Source organism: Pelodiscus sinensis, chromosome 6, assembly GCF_049634645.1.
Source record: "Pelodiscus sinensis isolate JC-2024 chromosome 6, ASM4963464v1, whole genome shotgun sequence".
Lineage (NCBI taxonomy): Eukaryota > Metazoa > Chordata > Testudines > Trionychidae > Pelodiscus > Pelodiscus sinensis.
The window spans coordinates 89,034,104-89,051,863 of NC_134716.1; the positions used below are offsets into that span (position 1 = coordinate 89,034,104).

The 17,760-nt window shown below is 41.4% G+C and overlaps 1 protein-coding gene and 1 long non-coding RNA gene across 9 annotated transcripts in view; one reads left to right on the forward strand and one right to left on the reverse strand.

Annotated features, from left to right (window-relative positions):
- Window positions 1–17,760, reverse strand: part of MAST4 (microtubule associated serine/threonine kinase family member 4) — a 443,735-nt gene that overhangs the window by 39,076 nt on the left and 386,899 nt on the right. For all 8 annotated transcript variants that reach the window (XM_075932353.1, XM_075932356.1, XM_075932354.1 and 5 more), the window contains 4 exons: window positions 8,358–8,566; window positions 6,550–6,688; window positions 4,933–5,065; window positions 4,001–4,166 (listed from right to left, as the gene is read on the reverse strand). In XM_075932353.1, the coding sequence (XP_075788468.1) occupies window positions 4,001–4,166; window positions 4,933–5,065; window positions 6,550–6,688; window positions 8,358–8,566 (647 nt within the window). The remainder of the gene's footprint in view (window positions 1–4,000; window positions 4,167–4,932; window positions 5,066–6,549; window positions 6,689–8,357; window positions 8,567–17,760) is intronic.
- LOC142829936 (uncharacterized) lies at window positions 771–17,334 on the forward strand. The gene is made up of 3 exons (XR_012904878.1): window positions 771–949; window positions 3,233–3,331; window positions 17,211–17,334. It is a non-coding gene; the product is annotated as an uncharacterized LOC142829936 (long non-coding RNA).

Consider the following 17,760-nt stretch of genomic DNA (forward strand, 5'->3'; position numbering starts at 1 on the left):
AGAGAGAAAGATTATGTTGGCAGCTTGATTAGAACATTAGGCACCTGGGGAGACCTGGGTGGCAGATTGGGAGTTTGCATTAAGCATAAAAGAGAAGTGGATTTTTCTATTAAAACAATCGAAGATGCAAAATAATTAGCAAAAATTATATTGATTAGATTTCGGGAGAATATAAGACATTGAGAGGATGGAGGGGGAGGGTCAGGAGTGTCATGCCTATTGTTTCAGGCCTTCTGAAGTCTAATGCAGAAAATATTACACAGGTTAACATTTGTTTCATGTTCTCAAGGGCTTTACCCACAACCCTAACGGCTAAAAGACCTCTTTCTTTTACAATGAATACTTAGCTAGATATTTTGCTTCTAATGTCATTGAGAGTCAGTTAATGCCAATTTCCTGGAGCTAGCTTTGGTAACCTGACACGCCAAAACATTTCTTTCAGACAGCGCCAAGGGGACACTAGAAATGAACATGGAGCATCTAGCTCACCAGATACACAAATCTTAACTCTTTCAAGTTAACAAGTAATCAATTAGCACAACTACAACAGGAGCAAAAACTAGTCAAGATATACTCAGAGAGAATTCTGAACTATGAGGCATGCCCTGAGGTCATAAGCGGAGCCTGAGAACCTGTTGGGCCATGCTGAAGGGGCAGGATCAGGAGGGGCTGTCTCTGGCAGGAGCAGCAGACAGTGCTCTTCACGGAACGTCTTGACTGCAAGGACCAGGCTTCTTGCCCATCTCAATTCCCATTCCTGCAGTTGTGCTCCTCTGCTGGGCGTGCTGGCATGGATTCTGCCAGAGAGGAGCAGAAGTCTGCACCTCAGAAGTACTTATTTGCTAGAGGGAGGCCCTATCTGACTCCACCCTTTCACTGCAGTCCTAGTGCACTGAGTCACATTCAATTCGCCTGATGGACAGAGCCAGAGCCGTGCTGAATGGCTGGGGTAAAGACAGAGTTGAATCTGGCAGCTTGATGTGGGGGAGATATACATGGGGAGAATGGGGAGGGTAAGGAGTGTCATACCTATTGTTTCAGGCCTTCTGCAGACTGGGGTTGCCAGGTGTCTGGTAAAAAAAATTCAGAAAATACCGGACACCTAAAATGTCTGGTACTTTCTGATTTTTCCCCAGCCAGGAGGCGAAAATCCCGGGCTGTCCGGCTCAATACGGAGGCAGTCTGGCAACCCTAGTGCTTACCGGGGAGCTGTCTGGTCTGGCGCAGGAAGGCAAGATGGCAGGTGGCCGCTGCAGCCTATTAGGGCCAAAAAGCCTCATCACACATTTTTTAAAGGGGCCATGCATTTTTTGGGGGGGGGGGGGCTTAACAATTCTCAGGGTCCTTTTTTATTCGGTATTTTTTCAGAAATCATCTGGCAACCCTACCTCATGCAGAAAATACTGGTAGGGTTAATATTTTATTAATGAGGTGCAGCCTTCCGCTCCCCTTCTGACCTCCCCTCCATTTGCTTGCTGCACGGGAGGCAGATAAGACTGCCCACCTGGAAAGTGGAAGGCTTCCTGAACTTCCATATAATGAATACCCCCACCTCATCCATGCGTACTGGCTATCCCTCCCCCCCGCATGGCAAAAGGGAGGAGGGCATGAAGTGTTCCCCTACAGGTTTTTGTATGTTGCCATTCCTAATATCTGATTTGTGTCCATTGATTCTTTTACGTAGGGACTGTCCAGTTTGGCCGATGTATATAGCAGTGGGGCATTGTTGCCACATGATGGCATATATTACGTTAGTAGATGTGCCATGCAACAAACCTCGGTGCCAACTCTGCCCACATATATACACCAGCAACACCTGGTTAGGTCCTGTGATGGTGTTGCTGGTGTATATATGTGGGCAGAGTTGGAACCAAGGTTTGTTGCATGGCACATCTACTAACGTAATATAGTAGATATACTATACTGCCAACAATGCCCCACTGCTATATACATCGGCCAAACTGGACAGTCCCTACGTAAAAGAATCAATGGACACAAATCAGATATTAGGAATGGCAACATACAAAAACCTGTAGGGGAACACTTCAACCTTCCTGGACACACGATTGCAGATCTAAAACTAGCCATCCTACAGCAAAAAAACTTCAGGACCAGACTTTAAAGAGAAACTGCTGAGCTACAGTTCATCTTCAAGTTTGACACAATCCACTCTGGATTAAACAAAGACTGCGAATGGCTCGCTAATTACAAAAGCAGCTTCTCCTCTCTTGGAATTTACACCTCCAGATCAGCTACTAGAAGTGGGCCTCATCCTTCTTGATTGGATCCACCTCATCATCTCCAGCCTGATCCTGGCCTGCATATTTATACCTGCCTCTGGAAATTTCCACTACCTGCATCTGACGAAGTGGGTCTTTGCCCACGAAAGCTTATGCTCCTACACTTCAGTTAGTCTATAAGGTGCCACAGGACTCCTCGCCGCTTTTGCAGATTCAGACTAACACGACTACCCCTCTGATACTTCAATAAAATAATTACTATCAAAGGAAACATATGACATAGGTAAAAAAAACCCCAAAATCTGAATCGATCGATGGATAGAATAATGAATCTATCAATACTTCTAGGAATCACCCACGTAAGGTCAATGGGAGTGACCACACACAGAAAGTTATTCACAGGCTTGTATATCTACTGGATGAGTGCCTCAGATTTAAAAGGGGGAAGTTAAATGGACAAAAAAGAAAACATGGACTATGAAATTCCAAAATACATATTTTTAAATTGATATAAAATTAAAATCTCTCTTCTTCCCCCTCACAATTGAAGAGAGCAGCCTAAACGGGGGGGGGGGGGGGGGGGGGGTGTGGGGGGGGGGGTGTGTGTGTAATAAAAATCATGAGTTATCTCCATGTTCTCCTGCCTGCAGCTTCTACCGCAGTTTAAATCGGATTTGGATAAAATAAAACATGAATATACATTTCAGCCGTAAGGCATTGAGAACAAAGCCAGCATTTGCTGCTTGTGTTAATTAAACAGTTGATTCCCCTTGCCACTCAGGCCTTGGTGTATCACATCAGAAAACAGCATGGTTATAAATCTATAAACAGCTAGGATATTGTATAAAGAGGTCATATACTGCAGGCAATTCACAAATCCACTTCATAAAAGTTTACAAACATGCCTGGCTTGCAAAGGTAGAGATGGAGAATTGTGATGATAACAGAACATCTCCCTACTTACCAAATTGGATTTTTTCTCTCTTTTTTAGCTAGTACATTCAGTAAAAGAGATGTCATTCCGATAAACTTTTGGCATAAAACAGAGGCCATCTACATCGATACATTTGGGAAATGCATGGAAACAGCAGGTAGGACAGTGAGAGATTCTGTTTAATTATCATTTAGTTTCGCCACAAGCTGCATGACAATACTTAGGGTCAGCTTGCAGGTTAGGATCTAAAAGGTTATTGAATTTTAAATGAAAGAAGAACAGCTGTTACAGAAATAACATTACAATATAACAACCACCAATGAAATCATTAACAATCTGTGAATTGAATTAATTTCCCTCTCTTTTTCATTTCATTATTTATTATTTGGGAGACATTTGTTTTAGGGGTTTATTACATTTTTGTTAATTTCTTCATTGTGCCATTAGGCAATTTTCCATTTCTGCAAATACAGTCCGCATTAACCTTTTATTATCTGTAACAAATCCTGAAAATACTGTGACGGTGACAAATTATTTGACTGTCCAACCATAAACAGTTTAAACAATGCACTTTTAAAACATTGTACTTATAAACACTACCAACAATTTTACTGCATTTCTAAACTAATTTCTGATGTATAATACAAGTTCCATTTTTTAGATCAAATTTCATCCTTTGTTTTGATGGCTGTTGTTATGGTAACATGAGTGATTTTTTTTCCTTTCAGGAACAGCTAGTTGAAAAAAGCTAATTTTAGTAAAAATTCTTAAATATATCTTTTTGATTATGTGGGTTAAAATTTCAGTTTTTCATGGTGATATTTACCACTGATAACTTGTCCAAATAGCTCTTCTGGTGTATCTCCAAAGAATGGCACACATCCAACAAGAAATTCATATAGGATAATTCCCATGGCCCACCAATCCACTGGCTTGCCATAACCCTGCCTCAATATCACTTCAGGTGCTATATATTCAGGTGTGCCACAGACCTGAAGAAGAAAAAGAAAATGTTTAGACAAGTGAAGAAAGAAAATAAGAAAAAGGAAATGTTTAAACAAGTGAAGTTTAACAACATTAGTTACTGTGCTTAAATTTTCCCAGTAATTCTCATGCTGTAGCAAAATCTTACAAAAATTGATAATTTTAAACTTCCTTTTCTGCAGGATTTATATTGTTGAGCTCACAATACATTTAATATTTTACATGAATTCACTGTCATGTATGTGAAAAACGCATTTTATGAAAAATACAGTATTAAAATAATTAGGTTTTATACACAAGAGTCAATTAAAGACAATTGTTTTATTTATCTAAAAGATATTTTTATTTTGACATGAAAGTTGTGATGGTTTTATCTTAAGTAACTTTTAGAGTGAACAGATTGTGGGCAAATGGTAATGAGGCATGCTTAAAAGGGAAATGGGCCATAACTAGGATTTTAGCACCCTTGATTGTACAATGCATCATGAGTTCTGCAAATACTCTGCTGAGACTCCTGAATTCCTTATAAAACCAGATTTCCATTTGTCTCTCTCGCCATCTCACTTCCATACAATTAGATCGTCCATCTTACTAATAGACCATAATGTAGGGGCGGGAAAAAGCATGGAACACTCTGCAGTGAACCAGTAATACATCTGAAATACCAATGCAGAAACAATAATAGCAGCTTATATAATATTATGGCATTATCTCATTGGTAAATATGGCTTTTTGTAATCTTCCAGTGTAGAAATGAAAAAAAGCATCTCTTACCTGTTTGTCAAGGAACTCTCTAGCATCCTTCTCAATGTGACCCTCATAAAGATTGGTAGTCATGCTCATTAGCCCCACCTTAGAAAGTCCAAAATCTGTAAGTTTTATATGTCCCATGGATGTTACCAATAAACTGCAAATCAGAACAACACTCTATTACAATATAAACCTAAATTGTAGTCACAGGATTATGCATTAACAGTACTGTGTAACTGTTTCAAAAACAATGTAGGAAGCTACTAGGCTAGACACAGAGGCACTGTAGAAGTCATCAAATGCATCATCATTTATATCTGCTTAAACACCTAATAGCCAAAGGATCTTAAAAGGCTCCATCATAATGGCCACCAAAAAAAAAAAAAAAAAAACCCTAGCTTAGTCAGCACAAGGAAAAATGGCAATAATTCCAGCAGACACATGAACAGACTCTAACTTAAAAAGAAAAAGGAGGAATTAGTTTTTTCTACCTTTAACTGACTGTATCACCTCATTTCAATAGGGGAGAATGGGGTGGGGGAGGGGAGAAACAGATATCAAATTGGCAGGCAGCGGATACACAGTACAGGTGGGCATTTTGACTTATTTGGGATTCAAACAGTTTTGAAACAGGAGACAATGAAATTTATTAAGAGTTGTGTCAGATTCAGTCTTAATTTTAGCAACCTACCGTAACACAGTTTAGACTTATAAAAGACAGGAAGTACAGTAAAACTCCAGTTGTTCAGCATCCAGTGGTCCGCCACTCCTGATGGTCCGGCACCAACTGGATCCCGGAAGTGCTCTGGCCAGCCGAACAATTGGAGCTGCTCTGCCTCCAGTTTCCCCAAGTCCGGCACTGCTGAAACTGACGAGCGGCAGACTTGGGGAAGCCAAGGGAAGAGCAGCTGGGGTGCTGCCGAGTTGGTCCCGCAGCACCGCCCCTCACCTGAGCAGCGCTGCGGGACCAACCCGGCAACACTCCAGATGCTCTGATCCCCAGCTTCCCCAAGTCTGCTGCTGCTGAAACTAACGAGCAGAGGACTTGGGGAAGCCGTGGGGCAGAGCACCTGGAGTGCTGCCCACTCTGCGCAGTTCCCCGCCGAATCCCCCCACCCCCTCAGACCCTTCATAGCCCCTCTTCCGGTACTCCGGCATATCCAATAATCTGGCACCCCCTAATCTAATAAAGTGCCAGATTGTTAGAAGTTTACTGTAGTATAATTCCAAATAGTGTAGATATGTGACAAAGGGGCAAAATCTTTCATTTAACACTGACCATAAAGGAGTTTGCAGGTGCTATCTTTTCATACTCAGCATTAAATAAGGTACAAAACATATGTAGAGAGAGCGTGTTCTTATTAGCCAGACTTTATTATCCTTCATTTCAGCCACATGGATAAATGTATTTCTCTTGTGCTAATCTTACAGCTTCCCGTAGCCTAAAAGGATTGTAAAAATCAACACATCCTCTATAATTATGGCTAAATCACCCTACTCATATTATAAATCTATTATGTGAAATTCTAAATGTATGGGAAAATATTCATAACAAAACATCCATTTTCTGCAGAGCAAAATTACATCTTTCATATCTGAATAATTCTGAGACTTTTTTGTGTTTATATTCTATACACTTACTTGTCTGGCTTCAAATCCCTGTGTACAATTCCATAATTATGCAGATATTCCAAGGCTAGAACAGTCTCAGCAAAATACATCCTTGCCATATCTACAGGTAAAGGACCCATATTCTTCATTAAAGTAGCACAATCTCCACCTGCAAATACAGAAAAAAAAGTTCTAGGGGGTATCATATTTTGGGTGCACAGACTAAGGCATGTTGCACATGCAGGCATAAGTTGACCTCCATATATTTACCAATTGCACAAGGATTCTGAATGTTCACCATTTGAATATTGCCTTTTAGGTTTATTCTGAAAAATACTTTCATATAAGCAATTTTGACTGAGAGGAAAAGGAAATAGAAACTGATGCCAAAGCAGCAGAAAGATATCTTAAATACCTGATTGCGGTATTTAAAAAAAGTTTTTTCCTTAATTCTGATTCACTACCACAAATGCCATGATTAAGTCTTAGGGTTGGCCTATGCTACGTGACAGTTACACCGCTACATCGGTGTAACTATGCTGTTCAAAACTGTTGAAAATTCACACCCTCTCTGCAAATCAGTTATACTGACCTAATGCCCAGCGTAGACAGCAGTAGCTCAATGGAAGGGCTTTTTCCAGCAACATAGCTATCCTCTCAGGAAGATGAAGTACCTACATAGACAGGAGAAGCTCTCCCATTGGCACAGGTAGCATCTTCACCAAGAGCTGCTCTTTGGGTGTGTCTAGACTACATGCCTCCGTCGACGGAGGCATGTAGATTAGCCAGATCGGGAGAGGGAAATGAAGCCGCGATTAAAATAATCGCGGCTTCATTTAAATTTAAATGGCTGCCCAGCTCTGCCGATCAGCTGTTTGTCGGCAGATCGGGGCAGTCTGGACGCGCCGCGCAGACAAAGAAGCCTTTCTTGATCAGCACAGGTAAACCTGGTTTCACGAGGCTTACCTGTGCTGATCAAGAAAGGCTTCTTTGTCAGCGCGTCGCGTCCAGACTGCCCCGATCTGCCGACAAACAGCTGATCGGCAGAGCGGGGCAGCCATTTAAATTTAAATGAAGCCGCGATTATTTTAATCGCGGCTTCATTTCCCTCTGCCGATCTGGCTAATCTACATGCCTCCGTCGACGGAGGCATGTAGTTTAGACATACCCTTTAAGTCTAGGCAAGCCCTTAATCTATTTACTCACATAAGATATTTATATGGCCCCATCAACATACAATCTGCATCTCTCTTACTCTTTATTGTATTTATTTATAATATCACTGTGCGGTAGAGAAGTATTGTGATGCCCATTTTACAGAGGGTGAAATGACATCTAGAAAGGCTAATCAAGATTACACAGTATATATCTTTTCTTTCACAGCTCAGAATAACAGCTTAACCATTGGATTTTCTTTTCTCTCGAGGTCAGGGTCCCCTAGAAAGTTTCTCTTTGAGGTTTCAAGCTTATTACTGTATGCTTTCAGATTCTATTATCATTTTCATGACGGTGAAAATTTCAAAAGCAGAGGAAAACATCTTAACTTCATTTCCTTATGAATTTCCAATGTTACAGGACACTATGATCATAAATTATAACATACTCATTCAAAGGGCATTATTTCACTTTAGAACTTCAACACAAGTATTTTACAGGTAATCACCAAAAGATAATGATTGAGAGTGAAGCAAACTCATTGCTGGATTTAGGTGTACATGCCTAGTGTACAGAGAACAAACAAGGGAGCTTCTGTAATCTAAATATGGTATGGGTTGATTTTCCTTTTCTAATGCTTCAAGACACAGTTTTTCCCACTGAAAAGAGCATAAATACTTTACCTTCCACATACTCCATGACCATACATAAATGGCGTCTAGTTTCAAAGGAGCAGTACATGCTGACGACAAATGGATTTTCTGCAAATGTCAGGATATCGCGCTCAACAAAGGCCTGCTGGATCTGGTTTCGGAGGATGAGATTCTGTTTGTTAATTTTCTTCATGGCAAATCTCTGTCTGGTTTCTTTATGTCGCACAAAATAAACAGCACTGAAACAGCCCAAACAACAGAAGGATAAAAGGATCAGTGACTAGATACATTTATGTGTCTCTCTCTCTCCATACTACCAAACAAACATGCTAGTGAGTAGTCTTTCACATGAGCTCCCAAATGCAGTATTGTTTCATGATCAAGATGCATCATCAATTGATACATCAATTACACCCAATTAAAAAACCTAAACAAAGCATGCAAATGCTCAGCTCAGATGGATTCTGGCCACTTCCACCTGCAAAGGATTTATATAGAAAACACAACTATGGCCAATATTATAAATCATTCTGACAAGTGCCTATTCTGCAAGAGTGTGTCATAATTATGATTCAGCCTCCATTTCGGGGGATTTTCAAGTTAAGTCATAGACTTCTCCTGAGATTTCACATATGAAATGCCTGGAAGGGCAAAAGCTGCTCAGTGGGGTGGCTCCCTTTTTGCCAGCTGCAAAGTGCCTCATCTGTTATACTCACCCTGTTTCTGACATCAGCATTTACCACTACCAAGGGCAGATCAGCAGCGGCTGATTCCATCAAAATGCATCACTGTGTCAGCTTCCCTATTAATTTGGGATTTAGCGTTGACCCAGAGGTGTAGAAATTCCACTGGGGATAGCACTGAGTGGACTTCCCCAGTGATTTGAAGGTGAGGAGGGGAGGGGAGAAGCGGAGTGAAAGCAAAACAGGATCTGAGCACCAGGATTTGGTAAAATGACCTCTGCACTGGAGTACAGACACAGGATGTAAATTACCACATTTCCTACAAACCCTGAAAATGTTTATATTACGTGAGATTACCTCAATTTTGTAATATTTATTGCTTAGGGCATTTTAGTATGTAATTATCATAGTAGTTCCGGTATATGGTAAAGAAAATATAAATAGGAGATGGAGAAAGCAGAGAATAAAGAAGTTGATTATGTAGTTTCTAATTCAATTTGTGGCCCCCGGAGGCCCAAATAGCCACATAATTATTGAAATAAAAAAGGCAGCTCAGCATTTACTTCCTCATAATCACTAATCTTGATAAAAGTATTCTAAGCCCACAGTAGACTAATTTGTAAACCTTTCCAAACAGCTAAAGCCTGATTTTCCTGGTGTTTTCTCTGATTGAAAGGGGTGTCATTAATTCTTTCCATTGTCTCTGTAAGTACAGTCCCCAATCAAGGGTGGGGCAGCTGAAATACATGATCTCATAATGACTAGGTAGAAAACACCTTGGGCATAAAGTGAGTCAAACCCCACCCTTTGTAGAAGACACACTCCTATTTCATGCTCCTACCCACCCAGATGGAATTTAAAAAAAAAAAAAGGGAGTTACTCAACTTCACAGATCAGTTCAGTACTCCTCCCTGTTGGCTGCTTACCTCCTTTTCCCACCCCTCCCTGATATTGGTTTTCCAATTTGCTCCCACATTCCATTTCATTTGGTTTCTAATCCTCCTCTTTTCCCCTTTGCCCTTTCTTTCCCCCTCCTCTTTGCTCCCATTTCTTTTCATCCTCTCCTCTCTTTTCCTACTTCAGCACTCTTATTTTTGTTACCTTCCTGACTTGTTCATATGGAAAAGTGACCCCTTTACATGCCTGAATCCTTAATCCTTCAAGGAACTCTTATGCCAATAAACAGTTCCACTGAACTCTGCAAGACTGTGGGCAGAAACTCCCTTTTCAGGAGGAGACCTCTGAAGCACTGCTGAAGGACTCCAAAAGCTGACCTTCAGCCAGGTATAGCAAGAAGAGCCCTTAACAATGTAGTAACAGACATTAATTGCGTCTATTAACATTGAATCTTAATAAATATGATTCCTATTATGCAATCATAGTACTGCACAGTTAGTATTACCAAATTAAAGACAACATCACAGGAACTAGTAAGATCAAACTTATCTGACCTGACAAATAAATTATCACCATGATTAATATTAAATATTTCACTTTGTCAAGCCACAACCTCGGCCTTTAATGACACAGGCAGGCACCCACATAAGCTTCCAGGTAAACAGGGATCGGCCATACACATTTTTCCAGAAATATCTGTCAATTTCAAGCAGTATCAAACTAAACAGCAAGCAGAACACAGTAAGTGTATATAAACACATGCCCACATTGATTATATTGTATAATGTTTTACATTTCCCATGTGCCTAACAAAAGAAAAGAAACTCATCCCACAGAACTGAATAGTGAATGGTGTGATCTCAGATTGTCACGTTCACTCAGGCAACCAGAAACTGAGTTTTTTGAGTTTCCTGTTAGTTGGTGCCAAAGGAGCACAATTCAACTTTGCAGCAGATGAATACTTTATTTCTGACCCCTTGTCCTTTTGTTTGTATCTGAAGTTATGCCCTGTGTCAACATGGCTTGACACACTGGTAAACAAAGGTTGTTTTTAATCGTAAAGCACCTTGTATCTATAACATATTTGTGTTTGCAGAAATGAAGAAAGTGACTCCAGATACATTTGTGTTGTAGATACCCTTTCTTCCTCTGAGATTACACTGAATTCATGGTAGTTATGCCACTTTTCTAACCCCTCCCCCCCCCAACCTGCCAATATCCTGAGCTTACCTGAAACAACTCTATACCACAAAATATTGAGATTAAAGGGCCAAATCCTGAGAGAGTTTTAAATTCCCATTGAATTAAATATTGGTAGTTATATGTACTAACTGGTCACGGAAGTGGTTGTTGAAAAGCTACACTTCCCAGAGGAAAAAAGTAAATAAAAAGGTACAAAAATTGTTGCGGTTTCAAAAAATGGGGAAAAAATTAAATGTGAATTGCTATCTATATACATCATCAGGTACACAGGTGCTTATCTTTTAGACTAACTGCTTTGCAAGTCTTTGTATATATTGCACTTTAAATGGAAGGGTGGACTGGGAAGAATATACAGTCATAAACACTTGATGGAGGAGCTGAAAGTATCACAACTTCATTGCTATAAGATTGAAAAAAAAAATAGAGAAACTTCTCGTTGCTGCATCTTACCATTCTTAGGCAGACCTGTTTTCTGTACCATGCCGTTTTGGACTATGACTGCCCCAAATCATTGAACTTCCAGAACTGTACAATAGCTTACCAAATAAAGGGTGCAAAAATATGGTCTCATTATTTCATGACATCTGTGGAGATGTTACTGCTACAGATAGGAAAAGATGGAGCATACTACAGATTATCCTTCATCTTCAGTGAGACCCATTTCAAACTCACAATTTCTACTTTCCTTGAATGCTTGCTAGTAGCATATTTCTGTCTTGGATAGGTGTTTCTGATCTGCAGGCTAGTACCTGAAATGTACAGCCCTGCAGCTGAAATAATATTGTCCCCAGCATACTGGGTGAAGCGCCACTGTGCAAAATTAACAACTGATTGAACGTGGGATATGGCATCACAACGGATGGGATTGGTGAAGATAGAGTGGAGAACAAAGTTGGCCTTCAGCCTCTTAGTGGATATCTGCCCAGTTGACTTTGATAAGATAATTGACCTTCTCTTCCAGCTCTTTCCTCATTTTTTTTAAAGAAGGTCACAAAGATTTAGTAACATGAGAACAGTCCCTTATAAGCCCATGGTAGCATCGCAGGAAATCCCTTCACTTTTGTAATTAACTGAACAATTTATTTTCCTTTTGCTTCCATTTTGCATGCTGGCCAATATTTTAAAAGGTCAGACCAAAGAACTTCACTTGATATTAATCTTCTCAGGTGTCAGATTTCTTTTAGAGAGACTACATTTATAGGTTTTAATTTTACTCCACAGATACATAATCATTTTTCCATATGTTGTTCAAAATCCTTGCTGCAGACCATGATAACACATAGAACGGGGGCATATTTATAGAAACCTGCAAATCTGCAGATATTTGCTTTATATCTGTGGGTATTTGTATTCACAGATGTGAATGTGGCTATCTATGGCTCATTTTTGCAGATACAGATGCGGATACCAATTTTGTATCTACAACCCTGAAAATTTGTGGATAGCTGCTCAATATCCAAGGTTATCTACATCCACAGATGTGGATGCACATATCTGCAGATTATTTTTGCAGATCCACATTTTGTATCCGTGCAGGGCTCTATATATTTAATCCCAAAGGTCCCTCAAAACAGTCCTCGGGAAAACATGGAAAAGCTGCCAGTGTAATAGTCAATCTGAAGGGAATACAAAGTCACTAAGAATCCACATGATTTTACAAATATGATCAGATTCTGGGAACCCTCCACCCTCTCAAATCCCTGGTGATAAGATTTGCAACCAAGTCAGCAAGGCATTCACTTCTTCCATAAGTAAACTATTTTTCTAGGATTCTGGAAGTTCTTGAATTGTACCTGGTCCCATTAATGTAAGTATGTAATTAAGTAATGCACATTGGAAAAAATAATCCCAACTACACATACAATATGATGGAGACTAATTTAGCTACAACTACTCAAGAGAGATCTTGGAGTCATTGTGGATAGTTCTCTGAAAACATCCACTCAGGGTACAGCAGCAGCCAAAAAAGCAAATAGAATGTTAGGAATCATTAAAAAGGGGATACAGAATAAGACAGGGTATGTCTACACTACAGAGTTAGTTCGAACTAACTTAGTTCGAATTAGTTAATTCGAACTAAGCTAATTTGAACTAACGCGTCTAGAACTAAAAACTAGTTCAAATTAGCGTTTTGCTAACTCGAACTAGCATGTCCACATTAAGTGGACCCTGAACAGGGCTTAAGGATGGCCGGAAGCAGTGCCGGCAGGGCATCAGAGGAGGACCTAGAGCGTGGAGATGCTGTCTCAGGCTAGCCGAGGGCTGCGCTTAAAGGGACCCGACCCCCACCCCGGACAGACAGTTCTCAGGGGTTCCCCGCTTGAAAACCAGTCCTTGCTTGGAGTGCCCGGAGTGCCCACACTGGGCACATCACACCACTCGGCCATCAGCCCAGCTGCACTTGCCGCAGGCTGCCATCTGGGGAGAGGGGGCAATTGGGGGGCTGCAGGAGAGCTTCCACCCCCAGAAGCCTGCAGAGCCAGCCCAGTCCTCCCCATCAGGGGCTCGTACCCCATTCCTTCCTCACCTCCTTCCACTTACCCTTCCCTAGCCCCTTTTCTTGATGTACAAAATAAAGGACAATTGTGTTCAAAAATGGAATCTGTCTTTATTGAACAAAACTGGGGGAGACTGGGAAAAGGAGGTGGGAAAGGGGAAGAGAGAGGCTGGGAGAGAGGAGGGCAACTACAATGATATGGGGTTGGGAACAGGTCCCATATGAAGAGAGGCTAAAGAGACTGGGACTTCTCAGCTTAGAAAAGAGGAGACGGAGGGGGGGACAGGATAGAGGTCTCTAAAAGCAGGAGTTGGGTGTAGAGGGTGCATACAGAAAAGTTCTTCATTAGTTCCCATAAAGAAGGACTAGAGGACACCAAAGGAAAGGAATGGGTAGCAGGCTTCAAACTAGTAACAGAAAGTTCTTCTTCACAAAGCAAAAAGTCAACCTGTGGAACTCCTTGCTGCAGGAGGCTGTGAAGGATAGAACTAGAACAGATTTTAAAGGGAAGTGAGATCAAGTCATGGAGGTTGGGTCCATAGAGTGGTATTAGCCAGGGGGTAGGAGTGGTGTCCCTGCCCAAGGTTTGTGGAAGGCTGGAGAGGGATGGCACGAGATAAATGGCTTGGTCACTGTCTTCGGTCCATCCCCTCCAGGGTCCCTAGGGTTGGCCGCTGTTGGCAGACAGACTACTGGGCTAGATGGACCTTTGGTCTGACCCAGGACGGCCATTGTAAGCTCAGGGCTCAGGGTCAGGGGTCTCACTGGACCCCCTTGATTTTCATGCACACCTGCTCCTGGGTGGCCAGGCTGGCAGCTCTCCTGCCCAAGCTGGCCACTTTCCTGTGCCTAGTGCGGAGGTCGTGGACGAGATCCACGATGTCCGCACTAGCCCAGGCGGGTGCCCGCCTCTTGCGGTCCCGGGCAAGCTCCCGGGAGCCGCCAGCCTGGTCCTGGGAAGAGGGGGAGGGCTGGGGGGCATTGGGTGGCTGGCTCGATCCGTGCCAGGTGCAGGGTCTGCTGGCTGGGTGCTGGCAGGCTTGCACCTGGAACGGGCACCGTAGCCAGCCCGTGCCCCTTTAAGGGGTCCGGGGCAGGGAGGGGGGCATAGAGTTTCCCTGGTGTTGGCCAGAGTGGCCACCAGGGAAACCTGGGGAGGGCTAGCCTCCCACTAGTTCGAATTAAGGGTCTACACAGCCCTTAATTCGAACTAGCTAGTTCGAACTAGGCTTAATCCTCGTAAAATGAGGTTTACCTAGTTCGAACTAAGCGCTCCGCTAGTTCGAATTAAGTTCGAACTAGCGGAGTGCTAGTGTAGCGCCTATCAAAGTTAGTTCGAACTAACCTCCGTTAGTTCGAACTAACTCTGTAGTGTAGACATACCCACAGAAAATATCTTATTGCCTCTATATAAAACCATGGGACGCCCACATCTTGAATACTGCATACAGATGTGGTCACCTCATCTCAAAAGAGATATGTTGGCTTTGGAAAAGGATCAGAAAAGGGAAACAAAAATGATTAGGGGGGGTTGGAATGGGTCCCATATGAAGTGAGATTAAAAAGACTGGGACTTTTGGGCTTAGAAAAGAGGAGACTAAGGGGGGGATATGACAGAGGTCTATAAAATCATGAGTGATATGGAAAAAGTGAATAAGGAAAAGTTATTTACTTATTCCCCCAATATAAGAACTAGGGGTCACTAAATGAAATTAATAGGCAGCAGGTTTAAAACAAACAAAATGAAGTTTTTCTTCACTCAGCGCACAGTCAACCTGTGAAAATTCTTGCCAGGGGATGTTGTGAAGACTATGACTTTAACAGGGTTCAAAAAAGAGCTACATAGATTCATGGAGGTTAGGTCCATCAATGGCTATTAGCCAGAATGGGCAGGAATGGTGTCCGTAGCCTCTGTTTATCTGGAAATGGATGACAGGAGAGGGATCATGTGATGATTGCCTGTTGTGTTCCTCCCTCTGGGGCATCTGGTATTGGCCACTGTCGGTAGACAAGATACTGGGCTATATGGATCTTTGATCTGACCCAGCCATTCATATGTTCCATTCACTAAATATTCCTCAGTGATCAGAAACTCAGTAAGTGGGCACAATTGCAGAGACAGTAAATACTTTTTCACCCAAACTACATATAGGAGACTCTTTGAGGCATCTGTTTCTCACACTGCACTTGTTTTTGTATCCTCCAAGTAGCATTCAACTAGGATTTTGTCTCAATTAGCTGGACAACCCACAGTTCCTGGTTCCAAAGTGGGTTTTCCTTTGTAGACTTTAAATGTGAGTGAGAATATATTTCTCATAAAAACAGAACATTAATGGAGATCGTCATTGATCCCACTGTTGAGGCAGTTTTGATGGTGAATCACTCTAAGTCCCATGCTAATGGTCACTCATTTCTCAGCTCATGATTTTCAGTACCTTGTTCCAGACCTTTTAAGATAACTCTGTGACACCAACATATACTATCAACAATTGCAGTGGTGTCCAGGATAATTTTGAGTGCAAAAACAACAACGCTACGTCTTTGCCAGGTTCTGCAAGGTTTTTCTGTCATCCCCTTTGTGCCAGATCATGCTTGGTCATCTTTACCAGTGATGCCATCTAAGGCCAGGTCTACGCTGGCAGAGAAAATTGATGTAAGATACGCAGCTCCAGAGAGAGAGAGAGAGAGAGAGAGAGAGAGAGGAAATTCTCCCATTGACTTCCCTTACTCATCATAATTCCAAGGGGAATCAGTTCATAGGGGTGCCCCTTAGTGTTCAATTACTAAAGGTCCTTACTAGATTTGTTAAATTGAACCCTGGAACATTGATTTCTGGAGCGTCAATCCTCTAGTAAGTATAGAGAAGGTCTAAGTGCTCATCTTCTGAATTATACTATTTTAATCCTCTAGTTTCTGAAACTGTAGGTTTGGGGTATTTTACCTTTCTTTCTTGGCACAGAAGCTGGAATTTGCTTGAGGGATCTGTCTCATTTTGCTGAATAGCATTTATAGTTAGGAAAAAGCTTCACATGAGTGCCCTGTATTTTTCTGTTGTCATATTTAATCATAATGAGCAAAGTTTATCCCTCCAAAATAGTCTCATTACTGATGTAGGGATCTGTCAAATATTGCCTCATTTCAGCTCTAATATGAATTATTTCTGTCATTATTGCATGAAACATTGGAGCTGATTTGGCTGGGTTGGATACAGAGGATAATATAGTCCCACAGATCAAGGAGATTTAAAAACAAAATCTCAAAGGTCAAATGCAGATGTTAATTGTGGATTTTTTTTCCCCTATACAAAGAAACCTCAAAATCTGCCACAGGAGGAATGGCATGTGGTTTTCCTTAAATAATACAATCCTTGATTTAAAGTTATTTTTACAACTTCCACAATCTCGGTTACATTAGAGCCATTTAATAAACTGGTCTAGATTTGGTGCTTGAGGCTAGAGAAGCTGAATTAATCTCTTTGACCTAGTTCTCTAATTTATCAAAAACCTTGAACTCCTTATGGGGAAAGGTGCACCTTGCTATATTTGAAGTTTGAAAGCTACAGTATTTATTTTTTTTAATGCTAGCTGCTTTGTTTTCAAGTAGAGTTTCATGAGACAAGATTTGTGAATTCTGCGTCACTCCAGAATTGAAGCTTTGTCATCTATGACGAAGAGAATCCATCCAAGCAACTGTGACCGATAGTTTGTCAATGTGATAAATGTACAGGTAATAATTTAAGATCAGGACTATCTTCAGTTAGCTGATGCCCAAACACTGAGGGTGTGTCTAGACTACAGGAATTTTTTGAAAAAAGTGGACTTTTTTTTTAAAAATCTTTACCTGCGTCAAGACTGCTGCTGTGTTCTTTCGAAGGTAAATCGAAAGAACGTGGCAGTTTTTTCGACCGTGGAAAACCTTGTTTTACGAGGAAGAACACCTTTTTTCAAAAGTGCTCTTTCAAAAAAAGGCTCTAGTAATGCAAACTGTGCTTTTACGAAAGAGAGCATCCAGACTGCCTGTGTGATCTCTACCGAAAAAGCAGCTTGCTTTTTCGAAAGTACTGATTGTAGTCTAGACACGCTTTTTCGAAAGTATCTTTGGAAAAAGGCACGTAGTCTAGACATAGCCTTAGTGATCAACTACCCAGATGATA